Source organism: Sciurus vulgaris, assembly GCF_902686455.1.
Source record: "Sciurus vulgaris genome assembly, chromosome: 3".
NCBI lineage: Eukaryota > Metazoa > Chordata > Mammalia > Rodentia > Sciuridae > Sciurus > Sciurus vulgaris.
The window spans coordinates 148,725,762-148,749,308 of NC_136463.1; the positions used below are offsets into that span (position 1 = coordinate 148,725,762).

At 35.9% G+C, this 23,547-nt stretch overlaps 1 protein-coding gene across 4 annotated transcripts in view; it reads right to left on the reverse strand.

Moving 5' to 3' along the window:
* The window catches only part of DNAH7 (dynein axonemal heavy chain 7), a 350,205-nt gene that overhangs the window by 24,865 nt on the left and 301,793 nt on the right, over nt 1–23,547 (reverse strand). For 3 of the 4 annotated variants that reach the window (XM_079132564.1, XM_079132563.1, XM_079132562.1), the window contains 6 exons: nt 22,669–22,761; nt 15,688–15,864; nt 13,029–13,190; nt 10,709–10,909; nt 6,361–6,522; nt 677–862 (listed from right to left, as the gene is read on the reverse strand). In XM_079132564.1, coding sequence (XP_078988690.1) covers nt 677–862; nt 6,361–6,522; nt 10,709–10,909; nt 13,029–13,190; nt 15,688–15,864; nt 22,669–22,761 — 981 coding nt within the window. The remainder of the gene's footprint in view (nt 1–676; nt 863–6,360; nt 6,523–10,708; nt 10,910–13,028; nt 13,191–15,687; nt 15,865–22,668; nt 22,762–23,547) is intronic. The other variant, XM_079132565.1, reaches the window with a different exon arrangement.

Sequence of the window (23,547 nt, forward strand, 5' to 3'; positions counted from 1 at the left end):
TTCCATGTGTGCTCTGTCCCCATGTAACTGAAGAAAGCACACACAAGTGTTAACAAAAATAAAATAAAGGAAAAATCAAAACTTAAAAAAAATCACAGCTCCCATAGGAATTTCATGTTCTACTGAAGCCAAAATTATAGGTGACCAGGTCAAATGTGTGTGGATATGGAGGCCAGTTTGCATCTGGGAATTTGGAGACCGCCCCTGGGAGATTGGAATGTCATTGTCTCCAGAGTCCTTTGATCACCAAGGTTACCTGCCTATACTACCCCTCCCCAAAGGCTGCAGACCTAGAGTTGTTAATTAATGCCCCCTGAGCTGCTACCCGCCTGGATCACTCCATTTGGCCCTTTCCCCTTGCCTATCTGCTTCCCACCTTTTGGTCATCCCACCAGCTTCTCCTGGGCCTAGTCACCAGGAGATAAAGGGGGAGAGAGCAGGCGAACAAAGGAAACCTTAGTCTATAAAAGGGGCAGGGCCCTCTCACTTCTTGGGATACCAGAATACCAGCCCTTCTCCCTCCCCAGAGATCTGTGTTACTACCTTTAATAAAACCTGCTCTACAGGCATGCCTTGGCGTGCGTCTCCAATGTTCAAACATTCGAGGAAGCAGAACTCGCCACCGAAAACCGGCGGTATCACTATGGCTTTTAGATTTCTTGAAGGGCATACTTACATCACCAGAAGGCGGGACAAAATAGATGCCACTTGAGTCGAATTTATATTCTGTATTTTCAACTAATTCTGTACAGAAAAATTTATTCAGAATGGTGCGCAGGGTGCGCCGGTCCCAGTCGTCGGTCACCCTGCCTCCGTAGTTGCATTCGCCGGTCATGTACCGCAGGGCGTCGTAAGGCAGTTCCTGAAATCGAGAGCTTCAGTCGCCAACCAGTCAAGAGGTATGATTTCCCTTTATATGTGTACCTACCAATTGTTGCAGTTTTCCCCAGGATCTTTCTTTCCTTTTGTGTTATTTCATTTCCATTCAGCCAATGCTGAGACTAGTACTCCTATTTGCTTGTGAACTCATTTACTCTTCAACTAAATCATTTGAGTGCCTACTATGTGAGAGTCACAAATGAGACCAAAACGCCGTTCTTAAAAACCTTGCCTTGCTGAGCGACATGCAAAACAAAGCCAATATAATCAGTACAGAATTTCTTCAAACCCTTTTTACATCCATATATTTTGACAGTTGGAATCACACACTAAGTTCAATTTTACTTTTTTTCAACCAAATCTCATGAGATTTCCTATAGTATTTCATCAAAAATTCTTTAAAAATACTTTGAAATGACCATTTCTATTCCAAGGAAAGGAGCTTATAAAAGCAATCTGCAATGTTACTAAATTGCTTTTCTGGAAGGTTTAGCAATTGTAGCCTCCAGTTTAAAAGTTTCTGCTAATTAAGTACTTCAAGTTGTATTTTTAAAAATACTAGTGATAATGTTTCATGTTTAACAGTATTTGTTCCTCTGTGCACTAGCTTCTTACATTTTTTCAATTAAAGTTTTAACAGTTTTTATTTGTATAAACTCTTACAAACTGGTATTTATCAAATTTGTGGAAATTGATTTTCTATTTTTTGTTTTTGCTCTTCATTTTATCCTCTAGTATATGAATTCTAAAATATTTTTCAAACACGATGGTATTGACTTTTCACATTGCAATTTCTTTTATCCTGAGCATGAATAGCTTATACACCAACCAGCAGTAGAGAGAATTCTATTTCTCACTGCTTCCAACAGAGTATTACCATTTGGGGAAAAATTGATAAAGCATAAAACTATTTTTATTTGCTAATATTATTTTTGATATTGACATTTTAAAGTGTTTATTTGCCATTTGTATTTCTTATTTTAGAAACTTCTCCATTCTTTTACATATTTTTCTCACCTGAATGTTATTTTTTTCTTTTTATTAAAAGCTCCTTATAGTCTGCCAGATAAAGTTTAGGTATTTTCTCCCATTTTTATTTGTCTTTTATTTATTTTTATTTGCCTTTTATTTTATGGTGTTTAGTTGTCTATGGTATTTTGCTAGAGTAATATTTAAAATATTTTAATTAATATATAGCACTTTTTCTTGAGAATTTTTTTCATCACCTTTGTATACCCTTTTCCCCTCTTATAGTTAGCTATCTGTTAAAATTTAAAGTTTATAGATCCAACATTCCAGGGACCCCACTTTCGGGACTGATTCTTCGATAGGAAGAAGAACACTAGGGAAGAACAGGTAGTAGTGATCTGAAAGGAGAAACTTATTGAATTAGGGTTGGAAATTATGGGAGTTGTTAATTTAGTAGACTGGAACCTAAGGCAGAGAACATAGGAGACTGTGCCAGCGGGCAACACCTTGAGGAGAAACACAATGGAGCATAACTCCAGAGTACTTTTATTCCTCAGCTGCAGGTGTTAGAGGAGTTTGACCAGATGCAAACACTGTGTGGACTTGCCTGGTTGACAGGCTCCATCTCATAAAAATAAGAAAACTCATATGCAAATTAACTAAATAATAAGTGAGGTGGAGCAACACATGGACCAGCTAGCTCCCAAGAGGACTTTGTGATGCAGGCGCAGCTGAGATCAGGAGGAGGAGAATTGGATTTAAGGATAAAAGGGTTAAACTTGGCCGACATACTCCTGAGAGTTTGTGGGGAAAATGATGCCTGCTGTTTCAGCAGTTTGGTTACAAACAGTACCAATGAAATGGGGGAGTGTTTTTCTCTCAGAGGCATAGTTAATAGGATGGAGTCCCCAAGTAGTAGCTTGCTGCTTGAATTACTTTCTTGTTCTGTGGTAACAAAGTTGGACCCGTGGGCAGGAGAGAGCATAGATGCAACAGAACTCCAAGTCAACAACTAGAATTCAAGGTTATGTATGCAGGAGTTTGTTTAAAAGCAACAAACACAAAAAAGCAAGCTGAAAATTGAAATATTGTTTTTGAGGGAAAAGATCGTATAAATGTTGTGTTTATGTATATGTGTATGTGCATATTTATATATGCATAGGAAATGTCTGGATACATATGTCTAAGGTGTGATGCTGACTGCCTTGGAGATGAAATTAGGATGAGAGTGAAGGGTAAAGGGTGAACTTTTCATGAACACATGCAAACACACACGACCTGACCAAAACAAGAAAAACAAAGCAATTGCCCACCTGCCAAGTGGAAAATATATATCCACCTGTATTTTCTTCTTTTATATTTTAATTTTTCTAATTTCTTAATCAGGAATTACACAGTATAAAAGTTCTAACTTTAGCAAATAACCAATTATTCTAATACTATTTATTGAATTTTTTTCCATTTCCTATTTATTATAAATGCTATTATTATTGTTCCAAATTTCAACATATAGTAGTTTTGCCATTTTTATTGTGAGAGCGTGAAGACCTTTTCACTCACTAAGATTCACTTATTAAACAGTCACTTCTATAGAGCACTACACAGTAGACACTAGTGTTCTAGGCACTAAGGATGCCTGAATAAACAAATCAAAGCTCATAACCTAGTGGCTCATGATTTGGCAGAATATACTCTACTTCTTAGCAAAAGTTTGTAGTTCCCAGTAACCCAGGTCTATCACCAACTCTGTTAAGGCTGCCAGAGCCTAGACACATATGTTTCTGGGCACTATACTACAGTATCTTAGAAACAGTATCACAGAGATGATGGGTAAGTAGACCATGAAAGATAAAAAGATTTGGAAATCACCTCCTACTCTTGTAGGTATCCACACCTGATAATCAAGAGTCTCAACAAAGGATGATCAAAGTGATTGTCAGTCCTAGTGGCATGTAAAAATGTGCCAGTTGGAAGTAAACTTCGCTCCTTTGTCTGAACTGATTGTTTAAGAAAGAGTTGCAAAAGTAGATCAAGATGGAGCACAGGAAAGGGCAAATCATATTGAGGGAAATATGAATGCCAAAGCTCAGAGATGTGAAAGAACACATCACACATGGAGAAGACAAAGTAGACTATAGTAAAGTAATGTAGGGCATGGGATAGAGGCAGGCAGAGGGAGTGTGAGAGGCAAGATGTGGTTGAGACAGGATAATAAATAATTGAGCATCAGTTTTCTAGCTTGAGGGTTGATGCAGGTGGAGAAAGGCAACCCTTGGTAACTGTTCATGGATACAGATTTCCATATGATAATCATTCCTTGCTCTGCTTCTTTTACCTGGATTTTCACTTACCAACCTGCTACACATCTATGAATTCCTGACACTATTCCTCATCTGGATTAATGAATATTAATCAAAACTATTCACACCAGTTCTCCCTCTCCCTTCACCATTTAATATCTAAGTCATCTAAGTCATTTCAGTCCTTTTCCTTATGTATCCAAATGTATCTCTACCATGTTCCCCCTCCTAGCTTAAATGCTTTATAGTTTATACTCATAACATCTCCTGCCTGGATTATCATGATGGTCTCCTGTATTATTTCTCTATGTCTCATTAGGTAACTTAAAGCAAGAGAATTTTACTGTTTCATAGGTCTGAAGGACAGAAATCCAAGATCAAGGACCACACTCCCTACACTGCCTCCAAGAGAATCTTTCCTTGCCTTTCTGGTTTTTGGTAGCTCCAGGTGCTTCTCACCTTGTGGTAGTCAAACCAAACTGCTTTCATTTTCTCAATACTGTCCTTCCTCTGTGTGTGTCCAAATTTCTCTTTTCTTATGATAATGGCAGTCATACTGAATACCATTTATGTATGATGTTAGTTGTAAACTTTTTGTAGATATTCTCTTGAGGAAATTCTCCTCTATTTCTAGATTATGGAGAGTATTTTTTATTATAAATGACTATTTGGTTTTGTCAAATGCTTTTTCTGCATGTACATCTATTGATATGGGTATGTGATTTTTCTTCAATCTATTGATGTGATGGTAACATTAATTATTTTTGAATGTTGAACCAATCTTGCACACCTGCATACAAATGGCTCTTCACTACTGACTATATTTTAAATTAGAATATATTCTCCAGGTATTCAGAACAAATTTCTAATTAGAAGAGCTTTTTATTCCTTATATTTTTGTATTATAATTATTTTAGTTCAAATATTTCCTCAAACTCTGTATCACTGAATTTTTTGCCTCTATTATTATTATTATTATTAATATTACCCTTTTTTGGCCAATGTTACTACAAGAAATAAATATATCAAATTAATGATTCATTTGGACATTTTGCCTAGTTTACATGCTGTAAAATTGAAGCCGCCTCAATTTATTGCATTTGTCCAGTGAAACACAGAAACTCAGATAAAAGGTTTTTCACATGTTTAGATGTCATTTGAGCTCTCAATATTTATTTTTTGAGTTCCTCCTTTGCTTTTATAGAAACAGAATTTGATGCCTTTAAAAGGTTTGCAAACCTTTTACAAAATAAACCAAATTCATGAAAAGTTTCAAAAATTTAAGTTTTTAATACTCCATTGATTAAGTGAATTAAAGATTTCAACTAAATTTGAACAAAATTCTAAGATATAGAAGACCAACTTTCTTTTTTTTAATTTTACAGACTGCATTTTGACTCATTATACACAAATGGGGTACATCATTTTGTTTCTATGGTTGTGCATGATGTAGATTCACATCATTCATGTAATCATACATGTACATAGGATAATAATGTCTGTCTCAGTCCACTATCTAGAAGACCAACTTTTAAAAAAGAAAAAGCTTCATATCCTTATAGGCACTTCAGTTGACTTACCAAACAGTTCTTCAAACACATAAACATTAGAAATCCAAATGTAAATAGGTAGCAAAGACTACCACCATGTTATGTGAGGAGGAGGGCAAGGGAGAGGAAGAGAGACAGTGAATCAGAATTGTAGAGAATGAAATGTGGTCGATGTGATATTAGGCTTTTTGGCTTTTTTCCAGAATCTATACTTCGGGTTAATACCAACTACTAAAATAGTTTGTTTTCTTGACAAATGGTCCAAACTCCAGGATAAAGATATAGTAACATTTCTCTAAAAATAAAGCCATGATCTAGAAAACAAGAAAATTGGTCTCTTTTTGTTTTTTGTCACCTCCCTCCTCATTTTTGAGGCTGGTAGATTTATGGTCTTCTCAAATCCTTTTCAAAATAAATACAATTACTTTCCAATCTCTATAGGTGTTTATGTGTCAAAATAAATAATAAAATACAGGTTCCTAGAGATAAAGTGACATTCTGACCACCTACTAGAGTAGTTAAATATCCTGTTATAATAAAGTACTATTTAATAAGCTATTGGGAACTACCCTGCTATTTATTTTATAGGAGTAGAATTAATCAAAGTTCCCTGATTACTGTACAGACACAATGTAATAAATAATGTGTGGTTTTTATGATACCTCATACTGGTTCAGGAACATGTGGAGCTGCTGTACACTGATTCTGAGATCAGTCTCATTGAACTCATAAGGAATATTCCACCCCAGGGGTCCAAATTTCCGTCTCTCTTGTACCAAAGCATGAAAGAAACAGAGGCCATAAAGCAATTTCTTGAATTCTTCCTGTAATGAGAAGAAATTGTGCCACATCATTATTTTTTCTCCTAACATCCCATTTTACTTACCATATTTTAAAATGAAAGTAATTAAATTCCTTTGCTTACAAATAGCATAGAAATATATTCATCCCAAAGCATAACTAAAACAGAATTGTGTTTCTACTGACTCCTCAGGCAAAAAACATGCCCATTTGTATTGTATTTAGCATACATAGCTAAATACACCCAATTTTCAGGAAGCTTAGTACACTCATCTAATTGAATGTTGCCTTAAAGGATTTTGGAGGGGCCAACTGAAGCAAGGCAAGAATGTATGATCCCAGACTACCACAGAGAAATTTCAAAGAAAATAATTTGAACCAATTAAACAGCTCTAAAACCCACAAGGAGAATATCAAATGGTCAAAACAGAGCTTGAGAAAGGATCTGTGAAGAGATTTCCTCAGTCATACTAACTTCTGTGCTGGAAATTCACTTCTCCCACTACCAAGGAATAAGGGTGGGTGAGGTCTACCTTCCAAGTTGAAGTTGCTGAGAAGGAATTACTGGGTCACTCAGAGAATTAATACTTATTCCCTGCAGCTTGGGCAGGTGGAAAAGTACAAAAGTCATGTTTGAAAAAGGAGAGCAATCTGTGGCTGCAGGGCAGAGGGCAAGAGAGGGAAATCACCACACTCCCTCTGATTGTGGGCCAAGCTGATGGGACCCCCAAGGAGCAGATGGGTAGCATGGGCTAGGTGTGGAAGTCATTGATCATTTTGAAGATGCTCTGGTCAAAACAACTTCTACATTGGGGGTAGAAGTCTACATCCCAATGTAAGAGTTGTCAGAGGGGAATGCTGTAGAACCAGAAGCCGAAGGGTCTAGAAGCTGCCATCTGAAAGCAAGGCACTGCCAAGGTGGGTGGGTTATCGTCAGGGATGGACAGTAGTGGAGACTACTTAAAACTCACAGAAGAACCATAAGAGAGTCAAAGAGTCATCTTTAAACCCCTAAGTATTACCACCCAGAACAGGAATTTCTGCTTCTTCCCACCTCATCCCCCAAATAAACTGTGGTCAGTATCAATAGTTATCAAACATAAGAGGAGTTATAAAAGTATGCCAACTCTATCCTCTTCCTGTGATGGCATGACACTCATCAACTATAGGTTCCAGGTAAAATATTAGGAATAAAATTTGAAGTAATGATTAATATACTGCATTATACTTTCTGATTTCTGAGTCAAGACTGGCTATGCAATTTTAAATGACTATAGGATATTTTATTAATTAACAAGAATGAGAAAAGTCACGGGGATGCCCGAAGTTTTATTCAAGAGCAGAGAAAAGTTGATTCACAAAATAAATTTCAAAAGGAGAGAGAGAAACAAAAGAAAAAATAGCATAAATTTAACCAAAGAAATTGAAGTTAAACATGCTGAGCTAATTCTGAAACTATTTTGGATATGTTAGAGAATTATCAAATCTGCAAATGTGTCATTGTTGGAACCCAGATTTCTCAAGGTAGAAGAAGGAACATAGAAATATGGAAGAACCCTGGGAAGATGCATGCAAATTGGAAGTATTGGCATGAATCCATCACTTCTAAAATATAGACATCGACATATATATATCTTATACATATAGATATTATACAGTGGATAAATCAGTATATGCATATGTACTTGTTTGTAGGTGTATGTGTGTATATATCTGTACATGAATTTATTTCCAAATTCTCTCCAATGACAGGGTCAAGAACCAAAGACAATGCAGTAGCAATGCGCTTATCTAATCCCCAGATTGTGGTCTCTAATAGCATTTGCCATTAAAAGGAAACAGAGGGCTGGGGTTGTGGTTCAGTGGCAGAGTGCTTGCCTAGCATATGTGAGGCACTGGGTTTGATCCTCAGCACTGCACTAAAAAAAATAATAAATAAAATAAAGGCATGCTGTCCATCTACAACTATAAAAATTTTAAAAAAGAAAGAAAAAAGGAAACAGAACTTTTCAGAAAAATGGCAGGTTCTATGACTAGGACAGGATGGATACAGATGATTCCGGAACATCCTATACCAGAGAAGTAAAAGATAATGATGATGATAATAATTTTTTAAAAAGATAGGACCTGTAATAAGTAAAAAGAAACCAGTTTAAAAGAATACCCTCTGGCCAAATATGAAACAATTTGAACATCAAAAGACTCAGTAATGAGTTATAAATCATTGGGACTAAATTCCTCAGAAATTCCCAAGTCCATATAAATAATAAACAAATAGGAGAGAGAGGATAGCTGTTGCTTATGACGGTGTGTCAAGTGTCAAATGTGCAGAGTGCTACAGCTGGAAAATAATTACTTTGCAGCCATCATAAAAATAACTCAATCAGGCAAGAACCATCGATGGATATTAAAGTCTGAATAGGAGGTCAGATTTTGATGAAGAACAGAATATTTACATGATCCTAAAGATTCTTCCCACAGATGGATTATTAATTGCAAGGGGGAAAGCAGTTATTATACAGTGGATAAATCAGTCAGTACTTTGTCCAGGTGATCAAAATCAGTATCTCCAATAAGGGACAAATGGGCATCACTCATATGTTCATGCATGTGTGTACATATATGCACATACGTGCACATATATGTACATGTATATATGTATGCATACATATACGTGTACACACATGCATGCACAGTTGGCCCTCCATATCTTCTGCTGGCTCTGTGTTCATGGATTTAATTAATCTCACATTGAAAATTGAAAATTTAAAAAAAAATTGAGTATTGCAAAGACTTTTTCCTCATTATTATTCCCTAAACAAGATAGTAAAACAACTATTGACATAGCATTTACATTGTATTACATATTGTAAGTAATTATAGATGATTTAAAGTATACAGGAGGATTATGTAGTTTGTACATACTGTGGCATTTTATATAAGGGACTTAATCATCTGAAGATTTTGATATCCAAGGGGGTCCTGGAACCAATTCCCCATGGATAATAAAGGACAACTGACATATAGACTAACACAGATAAATATAGAAAACATAAATGAAGTTATAAAGCAAACAGAATGATACGTTAAGAAAAGGTGAACATGGATAAAGGATATTGGGGTGTTCCTTATACTATTTTTATGCTTGCAACTTTTCTGTAAGTTTAAAATTATTTCCAAATAAAAAGTTAAAACAGCAAAACTGAAGTGCTGCTTTTACATTTAATGAGGTTTGGATTGGGACTGCATTTCCTAAGTGTCTGGACCTCTAAAATCTGTGACTACTGCTGGCAAGGCCTTTTGATCTAGAAGAAAGGGAGGGCTGAGTTACATTTTGCAAAGAATCTCTGTTCAGCCTATCAGACGCAGAAATGCCCTCACCACCTGTCTGGAGGTAACCTGCTTTCTCTGGGTCTAATCAATGCAAAAACTAGTCAGCACAGCTCTTAGAGGCTCAGGATAAGCTTTGACTTAGTTTTAAACATAGGTACTTATTTTTAGTGCCTGGGCTTATGTTTAATGAAAGTACTTCTTTATTTTGAATGTTTTCTTTTGATGTACACTTAAACCACATTCAGACATCAAGAGTGTGAGCTTTTTAATGGCAAAACTTACTAAGGTTCATAACCCCTCTTAAAAAGAAACTCTTCCATTTTTAATTATGGTAAAAGCACTGTGAAACAATTTTGGGTCACAGACATTCATGCAGAATTCTAATCATGAAACCAGTGGGTGTTTTCCCTGCTCGCCTGGTGATGTTGAAAAAGACCCTTATGAGTCCCATCAATCAAGGAGGAAAATCATTTTGGCTCTCATTATAGTTATATGGAGGAAATATTTTTATGTTTTAATTTAGAGATATGGCTCCAAATAGCAAAGGGCTCAGTTAATATCCTGAAACAAGATTCCCCAACCTTGCAGATTTGTACTGGGAATGGCTTACAGCTGACTTTCTAAATAGAAAGCTACATTATTAATGACACCCCATAAGATCTCAACTGAGCAGGAATGAGACTGGTGGTAAAATTAAAATAAAATATTAATAAAATTGACTTCAGCACAGTCAATAATCAGTAATCAAAACCAACTGCACTGGAGTACAGGAGGCCTATTTAATTTGTAGTTTTACTCAGCACACACATCCCTGATCACCAGGGGCCACTTGAATTGCTTTACAGGCCGAGGTAACAAGACTTAGCCATCACTAACAGGCTTTTTGCAGCTGCCAAAGAACTCGGGGTCAGAGATCGGGTCCATGAGGTATGATCGGACGATGTTAGCCCGTAAACCTTTCGGAGCTTCGTTGGTCATCTTCACGCCATTCTGCAGTACTGACACGGGGAAAGTCGGAGATGGGTAACTTGTCAACCAAATTCGGAAATCAGGATGGGTTGTTTCTGGGCTTAATTCCTATAAGAAAATAAAGCAGATATAAAAGATTAGATAAAATCTAAAGAAGAATCTCAAGATTATCTGTGTGAGGGATGGGCTGGGAGGAGGAGAAAACACTTCTATAAAATAAGAAATGTAATTGTCACGATTTTCAGCAAAAGTCTTAAAATCTGTTGCTGCCTCTAAACCAGTATACTTCACTGCAGAAGCCCAGAGCGTTGGCATTCTCTTTAAGAAAACTCAGAGAAATACAAAGCTTACAAAGGTGCTATGTAGTTCAGAGTTGGCAAAAATAAAAAAGACTATGACATTCCCAAGTTCTCATATCTGCACTGATGTTCCTGAAATATTTACAGAAACAGTTCTCTGTCCAGAGCTAGATTAAGTCTAATTCCTTCTTGCTGTAGCCAGAGTGGGCGAGTAAGTAATACGCTGGTATAAGTAAATTGGTGACACAAAGGTTTTTTTGAAAAACATTTTAAAGGGTGAGATGAACTGATATATCCTAAAGCATCAAACCTTATCACTATTAGTTCTATTTGTTTAAGGGGACAAGCACAGAACACGAGAGGGTTATAGAACTCTCAACACTGTTATACAGGACCTAGGAAAAATTATCAAATGCCCTTCCCATTATTTCTGTCCAATCTCACTCCCTATTGATATCTTCTCCAAGTATCCATGTCAGTGGTACCTGCATCTCTTGAAAATTCAAATCTTTATCAGTAAAAATGTTTTTGAGCACTCATGTGAAGGAAAGGGGTGATTTAGGAAGGATATATAGGTGTCTATGTTCTTTAGTAATAAGAGTGGTGGGAAAAAGGACAGGATTTTTTTTCTACTGGCTACCCTATGTATAGTAACTTAAACAATATGATTAATAGGACATTAAGCCAAGTTCATCATACCTTAGGGACATCTTTCATTTTATATGACTTTGTGATGGGTATTTACATTGCAATTCAAAAGATTATGAGATTGGTACATGAAAAACCACAGGAGAAAAGGCCACAAATATAAAACCTTCACTATAAGACCAGAAGTATGAGGACATGTTGGCAAGGTAAACACATAATAAAAAGAACAGTTTTTCAGGCAGACATAATATCTATCATGATGGTCTATGTTTTTGAGAAAGCAGGCTGCTCCAACAAAAGTGAATGAAGTTCATACGACTGAGGCAAAGAGGTCAAAATGAAAAGCAGATGGCCAGACTTGCAGAAGTCAGAGCAGGAATGGTGTTCTCCAAGTCATTCTGGGGCTTTGACCTTGTCCTGCATGCAATGGGAAGCCACTGAAATGTTTCAAGCAAGGAAGCAATATTCAATCACTAATTCTATATAAATTTATTTACTGTTTCCTATGGACCAGGCACTATACAAGGTGCAGAGACAAAGAAGAGAAGAGAGCAAAGTCAATATTTTCACAGAGTTTACACTGTGAAAGTTTACTCCCTTCTCAGAGTCCCTCAGGTCACGGAGGTAGAGGGCTGACAGAGTCATGTGTATTTCCAGTGGACACATTTTCTCTGTGTTTATTGAAATCAGGTGGCAGAATTTCCGTTTACTCATTTGAGCTACATGGAGTTTTCATCCTGGAATTTCTGCCCACCAAAAATAGGGAAGTACCAAAACTCACTTCAAGGAAAGTGGGAATAGTACCCTTTTGGTTTCAGATTGATCCTCTATGACAGGGTAGCTGGCCAAGAAGATGAGAAGTGAGTTAAAGAAATGTTACATTCTAAAGCCTTTTGGTGTAGAGTGAATTTCACCTTGAACAGTCTTCTTCATTGCTTTTGTTCTACTGTTGTAAAAATTAAATTGGGTTATATCTCCGCTATGGATGGTTTACTCTCATCTTTTAGCCTGTTCCTCTGGATTAAGAATATTTCCACATTACTGGATAAACCCTTGTTTAAGTTTCCCTTAAGGGAAACTTGCCAAGGTCTAACTGTGTGCCCTCCTCTGTTTCTCTAGAGAGAATCCTCACTGAGAGCCCATCTCTCCTGGAATCTAGTCATGCCACTAACCTGCCATTCTCCAAATCAAAGGACAGGAAGGAGTTACTTGAATGGTATGTATATATCACTAGTTAGATTGAAGGCATATAACCCAAAAATATAAACCTGCACTTTTACCTCACAAACTTTCTCAAGGGTTGGCATCCAAGAGGTGGCAAGATGACAATTCTGAAGAACAACCCAAGTTCCTTCCTTGACAGCTTTTTCTAACATCTTCATAGCAATGGGCCCTTGGCCTTGACCAAGAGATAAAGAGCTAAGTTTCGACCCTCCATACCCCTGTGTAAAAGAGTAGTAAAGATGTTATTTAACACCACATTCTTAGAGGAATCAATATTGTTATTACAAGCAATATTAAAATTAACTATATTACAGTTTAGTTATGTAGCATCCCTCACAGGTTCAAATGTACACAGCCCTAAAACACTCTAGTAAGCACTTATATAAAAAGCAAGTCAATTCATGTAGGAAAAAATCAAGGTAATAACCAGAAAATTCTGTTGGATCTCTGGTTGTTGATATAAAAGATAGAAAAAAATTAAAAAATAAGACTTTTAATATAAGAAGGAGAGAAAGGGGATCAACTCTCTTGTTGCAACTCCTAAAATTCAAAGCTGACAAGAAAACTATGAATAGACAAATGAACTTGTGTATTTTCTTCAAATCTTCATAGTGAGTATATTTTATTTTGGCTACAGCAAAAAAAAAAAAAAGGTAAAAATATTAAAAATATTAACCACTAATTTCCATATAAAATTTGTTTTAAAGAATTCTGTGGGAGTGTTTTCCTGGAATTCAGTTCTACTCCATCCCAATTCATCTGTGGTTTCTGGATTTCCTTTCTTCTACTATCGTTATCAGCAGACTGCCTCTCAGGAAGAGGGTGAGAGACGATAGCAGCAGAAGTGTAGGATCTTGGGCCCTTTCTAAATGCCCAAGACTTATTGTCACTCCATAATACTTTTTCTGGAAGAAGTGGAGATAGCAGGTGAAGACAATGCATGGAGCAGTACCTACACCAGGGTAGATAATGGTGTGGTCTCACCTGGAAGTAATACAAACAGGAACTAGAAGAGCTCAAAGGGACATCTGGATCATGTTGATCTGAAGAGGCTGGTCCCCTCATGAGACTGATAGTTCACATCACCTCCACTGCTTCCACTCTAGTCTTACCCACAGTGTTTGCTCTTCTTGGATTTTCAGGAACCCTCCTAACTATTTTGTACACTCAAGTCAATTCTTTAAACTTGAATGAGGATAGCTTTATAAGTTACAGATTAGATCATGTCATAAATTGTAGATTAGATCACATCACTCTGTAACTTAAAACCCTACCACAACTTCCCATATTTCTCAAAGTCCTTACTGTAGCATAAAAAGACTGCACATATTCTGTTCCCTCATAGATCTCATAACTCATCTCCTCCAGTACGACAGCAATGTCTCAACACCACTTTAGCAAAGTGCAGTTAGACAATGAATCTTCGAAGGTATAAGTATTACATTTATGCCACATAAAATGGATTATTAAAGAATAAATTGACCTAGTAGAAAACATTTTAATCCATAAGCTATGTGGTCTTTAAGAAGCTACTCAACCACTCTACACTTTTGTATCCCTATCTGAGAAATAGAGGTACCACCTCTTACCATATAGATAAGAGGTGTAAAAATTAAAAGGAAAAAAAAAAACATTTTTAACAAGGTCTGGCCAGGTTAACAATAAGACATTACACACTCAAAGTAGTGGTATTAATTTATATAGCTCAGCAGTATTACCACAAAAATTTATTCTGATTATACCAAAATAGGAAAAAAACATTCAGAAATGCCCAACTTCCTGTTCATTGTTACCTTCTTCTTCTAGACTATATGACAAAAGAACACTTTTAGTGAACTTTTTTGAATTATTTTTAAACTCTAAAAGAGTAGGTAATAGGACTAATTTGGTAAAGTGACTATAATGAATAATTTTGCTGAAAAGTCATCAAAGATCTTTTTTAGAGACCAGAGAGGGGCAGACTCACAGAAGATTCACTCTGGGGTCATTGTCCAGACTTGAATTTATTAAGTCAACTCAAGCTCATAAACTGGTACAAATGATGTCACAGACCTGACAAAAGCAATGCCTCTCAAATCCAAATATTGGCTTTATATTTTTGATCAGGAGCTATTTTTAATGTCAGTGTTGTCATTTAAGTATCATTTTCTTGGGACCCTGTCAATCTCCAGAATCCCAAGTCTTTCAAGGGCTGAGTGACAATTCTTGGCTTTCCCTCATGCCAGAGGATTTCAATTATAAGAAAATTGCTTATTGCTTTATAAATAGTAACATCAAATATTATTCAGCCTGAAATTGTGGGATTTGATGGTAAATGGATGGAGTTGGAGAATACCATGCTAAGCAAAATAAGCCAATCCCAATAAACCAAAAGCTGAATGCTTTCTCTGCTATGCAGATGCTAATTCACAATAAGAGGGGGAGTGCTAGCAAAGAAAAGTTACTTTAAATTAGATAGAGGGGAGCAAAGGGGGGGTGTGGGAATAGGAAGGATAGTAGAATGAAACAGATACTATTATCTTATGTAATATATGACTGCATAACCAATGTGATTCTACAACAAGTACAATCAGAAAAAGAGAAATTGCACCCCACTTATGTATGATACATCAAAGTACATAAATGCATTTTCACTGTCACATATAACTAATTAGAACAAATAAAAATATTTTTAAAAATCAGTAACATCAGATAACCTCATCTGTTGTAAGGTACCTGATCATCAGCAAATTTGAGAAGAGCAGCCATTGGATCCGCTCCAGGAGAGAGCACGAAAATCAGTGGTGCACAGCAGTTACTATCTGCAAATGCCTTGGATAAATCAAAGGGGGGTGGCTCAATGAATGCACGCCCCAATCTGTTGATTATAAATTCTTGCAACATTGGAATAACCTAGAAAGGTACAGAATATATTTGAAATAATAGTCAAAATTCTTCTAAAGTATTAAAAAGTTCAAATTTGAAGGAAAACTCTAGATGTATTAAATTAGGTCTTCCTCCCCCTGCTTCCCACCCAGTACTGTGGATTGAACCCAGAGTCTTGCACATGCTAGGAAAGCACCCGACCACTGATCTATACTCCAAGACCTTTTAAAATTTATTTTCGAGAGAGGTCCTGCAAAATTGCCCAGGCTGACTTTGGGATGCTCCTGCCTCTGCCTCCCAAGTAGCTGGTGTTACAGCCATATGCCACCTCACATGGTTAGTGTAGGTATTCAATGTTGGAGAGTCAAAGCTGTCACTCTACACATAAATGCCTTTTAGATAGAAAAAAAGTTAAATAATAGTGAGTGAATTAAATAATAGTGAGTGGTAACTGACACCAAATTCAAAGGCATTTTTCTTCCTTTTAATGAATATCTAAGACTTGATTTGTAAAGAAGGAAAAGAACCTAAATTCTAAAGTTTTAAAACAATGATTATGTTTCAAAAGCCCAAACTCAACAATAGAAAGTTTCAATTTGTACAGTTTCCCATACCATTAAGGATGGACTGATAAGGGCTGGGGATGTAGCTCAGTACTAGATGGCTTGCCTAGCATGCAAAAGGTCCTGGGTTCCAACCCTAGTATCCCTACACCCCCCCCCCCAAAAAAAAAAAAAAGAAAACCAAAAGATTAGTATAGTTGGGGACAGAAGACAAGGAAGAGGAGGAGGACAGGAAACCAAGATGGGGAAGGAACAAGAAGAAGAGAGTTGTTGGAGTTCTGTGAAAGAGAAATAAGTCATATACTACCAAATAGACAAAACTCTACTGTGTACAATTTCTTATAGTATGTCTGACAATTTTCTGGAAGCCTGTTTGAGAAAGAGCAGAATTCTGTGGCTTGGGGTCTCTGCTAAGTGGTCCTTTTAAGGCACTAGAGCAGAAGTGGAATTGTGTTACAGTGCAGTTGATGTATACCTCAGCTACATCATTCCTTTATTCTGATGAGTCTGCACTTGGCATCTCCACTGAGGGTACTAACTAATCAAGACCCAGGTGTGACCAAAACAAGTGAAACAAATAGGTTTACAAAAACCCTATATCTACTTCAACAAATTATATAAACATTTCTCCTTCCAACTATACAAACTCTTCCCTCAAACACAGTTTGAGCAGTTATTCATAACTGCTCTTTCTTCATATTGCTGGTTCCCCCATCAAGGAGCTCAATAAAAGTCCTTTGAACTGTGCTCAACATTAATTTGCTTTGTCAGCACAAAAGTAGTTGAATAGGGGCAAAGAACGGCATAATAATAAGGAAGCATAGATTGCCAGAAGGAAAAGGAGAAGAGAAAATTTAGTGAGACACCAGTACATTCTTTTTCCTGACATTATTCTCTCCTATGTCTTATTTTCATTTGAGACTTTTAAAAAATAGATAAAAACAAATATCAATGGGTCCTTCTCCAGGAAAATAAAATATTTAAGTTTTATGCTGGGGAAATTAATAACATTCTTTAAATTTCTACCACACTTAATGAAGGAATTGAAATATTTGTTAATTGCAGGAAGACACGAACATGGGAGTCAATGGACAAGGTATCCTGCTTGATTTTATGAGAGCTGTAGGCATGTCCTTGAAGAGTGTAATTGAGAAAGAACCCTGCATTTGTTAACACAGTCCTTGATCCACTATAAGAGTTTTCAGGCCTTCCTTACTCTGCTAAGTATTGAATTTTCTCCTTTGAATACAAGACAACTAAGCTGAATTAACAATTTCATGTTAAAATATTGAAATACTGTAAACATCTTTAAAACTACTACTTTAGAGTTAGAAATATATTTTTCATTTCATATCCACTCGCCATGATCAAAATTTACATTCACTTTGATAATAAATAATAGCTACCAATGTGCATGTGGACAACATTATGAATACTTTGTCTAATTTTAATTTGTCTCCTAAGTAGTTACTACCAAATTTACTTTTTATCCTGCTCAGAAATATGTATATATGTCTGACATATATACATATTTAGGTTATAAATACTTGCTATTCATTTTTTAGTATTACAAATTGATTCCTTTTCATAGAATGTCGTGATCACTACTTAAAAGTTTAAAATATAAATCCTAGTAGACAGGAGACTATCAAAGCATACAAATTTCAGAAGGGAACAAGGGTTATCTCAGGAAAAGGAGTAATGGAAAATATATTTTGAAGGCCCCAGAATCACTCCAGAAGAATGGAACGGTGTGAACACACAACATATACAAAGATGGAATTGTGTGAACATACAACACTCCCAAGTTGGGTTGGCAATTAAACCAGCTGCAACTTTTTTCACCTTGGAGCAAACTACAGGGGGAATTTGCAAGTGGCCAAATAACTTAAAAAGATAGCCTCCTCTGGAAAAACATAAGTATCTCCAAACTCCAATCGTGTGTCCTCTGGAACATCCATTTTATTTCAGGTTTGTAGGTAAAAATTACTGACTCACACGGTCTTTAAAAAGTCAGTCCCTGTGTTACCCTGGTCTGTGCCCTATATGTGACTGGTGGTGTTGGGGGTGAAGGGAGCAGAGAGTTCCTGGAGAAATGACTTTTTAATTTCTCCCAATATTTTCTTAGATCCCCTCAAGTATGGAAAAAGTGTGGATGACTAAAAACACATTTATAAATGCTGAGAAGCAAGGATCTCCTTAACAAGATGTATTCTTCATGTACAACTGGTATCTATTGAATGAACAAATGGATAAAAAAATCGATTAAGTTGGTTATTTTCATGAGGGTGGAATTCTAGTTACAGAATTTCTAAACAAAAAAAATCAATAATAAATTCACTTATATGTAATGTTTCATTTCTAGATAATTTGTTCATGTTTCACATATTTTGAATTATCACAGATGCCAAGCTACTTTAGGAATACTAAAAATAGCCTAATTGCCTGTCCCAGGCCTTGTTCTTGTCTTTCTCTTTTGTATTTTTTTTCCTATAGCTGGTCTTTTCTCCTAGATTAAAAAAATATAATAAAAACTAACAAAAGAAAGCAAAACACTTATAACCTCTTCCTCTCATGGTTAACTTACCTAAAAGTTTTACACAGTGAAAAGCATGTGAACTTTAAATGCATGACTGTACTTGTAACAGGTCTGGGATACAAATGGCCCTAGTGTTGTGAAGTCACTGTGTCAGTGCAAGTATAGATGACATGGTGAAGTGCTTCTTCTGTCAACTCTAGAGGACCAGGTGAGGGATGTTCACTTGAAAGCCAGCAGAAACAAATTGCACTGTTGCACTTATAGTGTTAACAATGAACAAAACTTGCTTTCTACCAAGACTGAATTGTTACTTCCCAAGACCAGTGAAGCAGTGCTAGCAATTCAGTTTGCAAGACAAAAGAACTGGGTCTCCAGCAATCTGACTATGCCAGCCTTAGATTGGTAAAGTGAAATCTGTCAGTGACAAAAATTACAGACCAATTTAGGCAACTGTCTTCCCAAAGGGAGGAAAGAAGTTTATGATCTTCTATGTGTGCTTTTCTGTGTATTGCAAATTCCTGCAGGATTTATCTGGGGTCAGAGAAACATATTAACTTTTATTGACAAGTTTCTTACTGAAAGCTGATTAATTTGCTTTTTGTTAACAGTTCAGAAGGATAGAACTATGGCTAAAAGTTCTTCATTTTGCAAATGGACTCAAAACATCCCACATCTTGCTATTTACCCATTTGATGTGTTTCTTCTTGTCGATAAAACACTATAAACTGGGGCTGGGGTTGTGGTTCAGTGGTAGAGTTCTTGCCTCTCATGTGTGAGGTACTGGGTTTGATCCTCAGCACCACATAAAAAATAAATAAATAAAATAAAAGTAATGTGTCCATCTACAACAATTTTTTTAAAAAAACCACTATAAACTATTTAATTATAAAGGAAAGTGTAAGCCCTCCTCATTATTCCTACTGATGATTTAGTGAGAATCTTTCACATTTTCCCAAACTCAAGAAATTAGAGAACTTGGCATTTGTGGCTTCTCACTACTGAGTAGGGTTGGGTTTAGGTAGGGTTAGGAGAGAGAAATGGAAAGGAGACCTACTCCCCCAAAAGAATATGCTGACCAAGTACACTGTAAGCTAGAGATCAATCAATTGCCAATTTGACTGATGGGCATACCTATTATCTTTTGACTTAGAGATGGCAAAGAAATATAATCTATAGACTACCAGCTACAGCATATTCCTTCCCTGAGATAATACCATTTTGTGTTGGAAACTACCCCCTTTAAAAGGATTATAGCCACATATCATTATATAATATACAGATTCCAAAATCATCACTTCACCACTAGAAATTGGAGCACATGCTAACACTAAGCTTAAAGAGTTTGAAGTTGCTGGATAATACAATGGCATTCTGACAATTATCTTTATATTAAGGACATAAGTATGATGTTCTACTAGGTAATATACTTAGGATAGACTGAGTTTAGTTGTAAATAATTTCTAAGTCAAAGTGGCTTACCACAACAGAAGCTTATTTCTTGACCCTGCAAAGGCTTCTGAGTATGAAGGAACTAATTCTGTCAGTTGGCTCAGAAATCAAGCTTGCTTTTGGCATTTACACATCAACACATCATTCTACACTTTTGATGGCAGGGAGAGTGCACTGACGAATCTCATACCGGAAGTCACATGCTTCTGCCCTGACACACGTGTTTATATGTCATGGGCCAAAAGTTAGGTCTGTGGCCACAATCCCTCCACTTCAAGTGTGCACTGAGGGAGAGGAGAACCAAGCTAGAAACACTGGTAATAAGCCTTTGTCTACATGCTCATCCACCTAACCAAAGAAAAGGGGGAAATCTAGGGAAGATTTTTGAATATATACAAAAAAGTTATAAAAGAGGGTGCTAAAATATTGGGTGGAGTAGCTGACAGAAGTTATGAAAATAAATTTAACCCCCACTGATTTAAAAGCAAGCAAACAGCATACAAAAAAATTCCCCCCAAAACAACAAAAACTCAACTCAAATATGTAATTCCCTCTGATATAAGAGGAGAGAATGAATATAGGCAGTAATACTTTTCTATTTGCTAGCTCAATATATTTTCAGAGTAAGCTGTCAAATTTTTAAAAATGTAAAACTAGGGAAGAGATGTTTGCAGGTGAAACTTACAATAAGGAAATGGCTCATTAATCACTTTTAATCAAACAACATAAATCATGAACTGAAGCTTGTTTTCCAAATATGGAGGAGGAAAGGTCAACGGTGCAGATTAAGTCATTTTTGGCGTAACAGTCTTTAGCTCAGAAAAAAAGCAGAAAGCTAAACATTTTAATAAAATGTTTTACAGGAGAAAATCATTTTAAGCAAGAGTTTGAAGCATTTAATTTTTCCCCATACTTAATACTTGAAGTGAAGTATTAAAGGAAAGCTTAACACTAAAGTTTTAATGAAAATTCTTTTTAAAAAATCACAGGCCATCACAGGGGAAAAATGTTTCATTGGGTTCACAATGAACACGAAATGCTGTAATTATTTCCTTCCAGCTTATAAGAGCAGATCAGCACTATGACTTTCAGGGGCCTAGGCACTTTGTGGGTTCTGTCCTCCATTAAAAAAAATCGAAAATTATGTTTTACAAATGTCTTTGTATAAAGACAAATGTAACACAAGTTGGAGTAAATTATTCTGACTTTAAAAGAAATTAATTTTTTTTTTCATGGATCACCTAAAAGAATCATGGGCCCACTGAACTGAATGTACTTGGGCCCTGGCTAAGAACAGATTGCCAAGCCATGTGAGAAGATGTGTGCCCTGATCAGACTGTGCTCCAGGAGGAAAAAATGTCTCTATGCCATGTTGTCACTGAGGTATATGAAAACATTTTTATAGTGCTTTTACCATTTAAGTTCTGTTTTGATATTGTGGTTAGGAGGGAGTACCTGATATTCCTCAACTCAAATTATGAATACAGTAAGTTTTGAAATAATTACGTAAAACTTTTATGGAGTATCAATGGACAATTAGGACATGTTCCCAAATTTTTCCCCATGTATCTGTAGTTTATATTATCCAGAGTAAATTGGTGTTGTCTTCTGTGAATATAGGTCAATATACTTAGGTGAATTTATTTTATATAGACTATAATATAAAGAAGGATATGGATGAGCATTCTATACAAATCCATATCCTGATTCGTTGGTTATATAATTTGTTATTTAAGGAACTTAAAAGTAACATTATTGATATTTTCCTTTGTCATCAACAATGATGAATATTTTAAAAATAACATTGGACTTGCTTTCTAAAGGTTGACGATATATAGTCAGTAAATATATGTCTATATATTTACACACATATATGTGTATAAATTGTGTGTGTATATATATATATATATATGCACACACACACAAACACACACATATATAGTCATTCAAGGCATCTAAAAAATCTAGCATAGTAACTTGATGTTCATGCCATTGATTGATTTCCCCAAAGTAGTAAGAATAAAAATGAAACTATAACATGTAAAGGGAAAAGATTGTGAGGTATGGGAACCATGAAATATAAAGAAGAGTCATAAAATAAACAAAACTAAAAAGAAAGTAACTAATTTAGAATGGTTTTAGTAAACACACAAACTTTCTGAAAAATGGCTACATTAAAAGGAAATGGAATATTTTTCACAGACTCCCCCACCTGCACATTTGGAAATGCACATTTGGCTGGACTGTCCAGAGAGAAAAGGCAGGAATCACCAGGTTTACCTTATCTGGCCTCAAGCAACGGATGATCAGCATCCTTTGAAACTCATTTGCTTTTTCTTCCCACTCGTCAGGGAAAGCCTCATGGTGTGGTTCCTAAAAGTTCAAGGCATATATAATTCAATGTTCAAGATTATGTATAAAAAAGCAGTATTTTTACATATAAACCAATTTTTAGAGAAGATATATAATGAATAAGTGAAAACATACTTGTGTGAATTTCATTATTTTATTCAAGTTGGGGCAAAGTTATGAAATAAATAATAAGAAAATTTAAAACATTTGAAAGACTCAAAACAAGATCATGAACTAAACAGGTTAATGTCAACATGTGTTGTATTTTTTGGGCAGGTATCAGGGATTGAACTCAGGGGCACTCAACCACTGAGCATCATCCCCAGCCCTAATTTGTATTTTTATTTAGAGACAGGGTCTCACTGAGTTGCTTAGCACCTCACTTTTGCTGAGACTGGCTTTGAACTTGTAATCCTCCTGCCTCAATCTCCTGAGTCACTAGGATTACAGGCACATGCCACAATGCCTGGCAACGTGTGTTTTTGAAACTTTGGGGTAGGTTATGTGGTTTCTCAAATCATCAATCTCCACGCTTTAGAGTTAAGAAAATTTCAATTTAAATTAGAAAAGAGTATGCACAAAAACACTTGTTTTTAGGAAACCTCTTACTACTAAGAAGGAGAAATCCAAACTAGATTCATTTCAAATATGTAACATCATATATAGGTACAATCTCACCATCATTTAAAATAGGCAACAAATAAAATAGAGGTAACCCCAACTTAAAAAAATTTTTTTTCCACTATCTTTCTCTTCTCCAACTTTCTCCCAGAGCTCTTGTATATTATATCAAAGGAAAGCAGAAAG